This window comes from Calidris pugnax, unplaced genomic scaffold (assembly GCF_001431845.1).
Source record: "Calidris pugnax isolate Ruff unplaced genomic scaffold, ASM143184v1 scaffold774, whole genome shotgun sequence".
Taxonomy (NCBI): domain Eukaryota; kingdom Metazoa; phylum Chordata; class Aves; order Charadriiformes; family Scolopacidae; genus Calidris; species Calidris pugnax.
In genome coordinates this window covers 37,771-40,286 of record NW_015091441.1, presented here as the reverse complement: position 1 = coordinate 40,286, position 2,516 = coordinate 37,771, and the positions used below count along the sequence as shown (strand labels likewise).

At 59.5% G+C, this 2,516-nt stretch overlaps 1 gene segment (V, D, J or C); it reads right to left on the bottom strand.

Annotated features, from left to right (window-relative positions):
* Nucleotides 1-341: 341 nt before the first annotated feature.
* On the bottom strand, nt 342-2,325 carry LOC106899677 (the record flags this gene model as incomplete). The annotated part of the segment is given in 2 exon segments: nt 342-790; nt 1,989-2,325. Coding segments are annotated over 2 exon segments (786 nt in total), but the record flags the coding sequence as incomplete, so codon positions are not given.
* Between the last annotated feature and the right edge of the window lie 191 nt (nt 2,326-2,516).

Below are 2,516 nucleotides of genomic sequence, written 5' to 3'. Positions count from 1 at the left end.
TTGATTCTTCACCCATTTGTCCCCCAAATTCCCCAAATTTCGATTCAATTTCCCCCATTCCCCCCCCCAAAATTCCCCCAACTTTGATTCAATTTCACCCAATTTTGATTCAATTTCACCTGTTCCCCCCCCAAATTCCCTAAATTTCAATTCAATTTCAGCCATTTCCCCCAAAAAATTCCCCAAATTTTGATTCTTCATCTGTTTCTCCCCAAAATTCCCCAAATTTTGATTCCTCACCTGTGTCACCCCCAAATTCCTCAAATTTCAATTCGATTTCCCCCATCCCCCCCCAAAATTCCCCCAACTTTGATTCAATTTCACTCCATTTTGATTCTATTTCACCCGTTTCTCCCAAAATTCTCAAATTTCGTTCCGATTTCCTCAATTTTCCCCCAAATTTCCCAAAATTGATTCAATTTCCCCCATTTTCCCCCCGATTCTTTCCCCGTGGACCTACCGTTGACCTTCTGGAGCTGGGCCTCGGCGGGGAAGAGGAGCTGGGGGTGGGCCACCTTGCAGGTGTAGAGGTGGCCCTTGGCCCAGTCGTCGGCGCAGACGGTGGCCACCCCCTCCACCCCGAAGAGCCCGTTGGGCTGTAAGATTTGGGGGGAAATTTTGGTTTCCAGTTTTTCTCCCATTTCTTTCCACCAGGTGATCACCAAACCTTCCACGCTGGGCAAGTTGGCTACTTTGCAGGTCAGTTTGGCTACCTTGTCGTTGAAGATGTCCACGAAGGCCGGGGGGACCACCTGCACGGAGATGTCCTCGTCCCCCTCCGGCCGGCCGTCTGGAATAAAGAAGGGGGGGGCAAGTGTGTTTTTGGGGGTGGTGGCCACCCATAACCACGTCCCCACCAGCCAAGGGTTGGTGGCAACCATGGTTTTGGGGTGGTAGCCACCCATAACTACGTCCCCACCAGCCAAGGGTTGGTGGCAACCATGGTTTGAGGGTGGTAGCTACTCATAACTACGTCCCCATCACCAATAATCATGTCCCCACCAGCCAAGGGTTGGTGGCAACCATGCTTTGAGGGTGGTAGCCACCCATAACTACGTCCTCACCACCTCTCACCAGCCACGAGTGGGGGTAACCATGGTTTTGGGGTGGTAGCCACCCATAACCACGTCCCCACCAGCCAAGGGTTGGTGGCAACCATGGTTTTGGGGTGGTAGCCACCCATAACTATGTCCCCACCACCCATAACCATGTCCCCACCAGCCGAGGGTTGGTGGCAACCATGCTTTGAGGGTGGTAGCCACCCATAACTACATCCCCACCACCCGTGGCTTGGTGGCCACCACGTCCTTGGGGGGTGCTAGCCCCCCCAGAACCACGTCCCCATGGTTCTGGAGGCTGGTGGCCCCCCAGAACCACGTCCCCATGGTTCCTGAGGCTGGTGGCCCCCCAGAACCACGTCCCCATCACCCATGGCTCGGTGGCCACCATGTCCTTGGGTTGGTAGGCCCCCATAACCACGTCCCCACCACCCAGAACCACGTCCCCATGGTTCCTGAGGCTGGTGGCCCCCCATAACCACGTCCCCACCACCCAGAACCACATCCCCATGGTTCTGGAGGCTGGTGGCCCCCCATAACCACGTCCCCATGGTTCCTGAGGCTGGTGGCCCTCCAGAACCACATCCCCACCACCCAGAACCACATCCCCATGGTTCTTGAGGCTGGTGGCCCCCCAGAACCACGTCCCCACCACCTGTAGCTCGGTGGCCACCACATTCTTGGGTTGGTGGCCCCTCATAACCACGTCCCCACCACCCAGAACCACGTCCCCATGGTTCCTGAGGCTGGTGGCTCCCCAGAACCACGTCCCCACCACCCAGAACCACGTCCCCATGGTTCCTGAGGCTGGTGGCCCCCCAAAACCACGTCCCCACCACCCAGAACCACGTCCCCACCACCCGTAGCTGGTTGGCCACCGTGTCCCCGGGGGCGGTAGCCACCCCCAACCCCCCTCCCAGTAGCACTTACAGCCGCACTCCAGGGCTTTACTGGTGTTCCTCATCTCCTCCTCCGCCTGGCAGGTGTAGATGGTCCCCGCGTCCCACTCCTCCTCGGTGACGGTGGCCCGGCTGCTGGTGAGGTAGCCCCCGTGGCCGTCGGCCAACGGCCCGCGGGTGGTGACCCCTTGGGTGAGGAGGACCCCGTTCTTCAACCAGCGGAAGGAGGTCGGGGACAAGGCCCGAGGTCCCCGGTACTGGCAGAGGAGGGTGGAGTTGCGGTGGGGACCTTCGAAGTCCTCCCGGGACGGGGGGTGGATGGTGACCTCGGGGACAACGGCGGGGGCGGAGCCTATGGGGGAGGAGGAAAGAGGTTACTGGGAGGGACTGGGAGGGAGTGGGAGGGGACAGGGGGGCACTGGGAGGCACTGGGAGGGACTGGGAGAGAGACTGGGGGCACTGGGAGGCACTGGGAGCCACTGGGAGCAACTGGGAGGGACTGGGAGGGAGTGGGAGGAAATTGGGAAGGGATTTGGGGGCACTGGGAGGGACTGGGAGG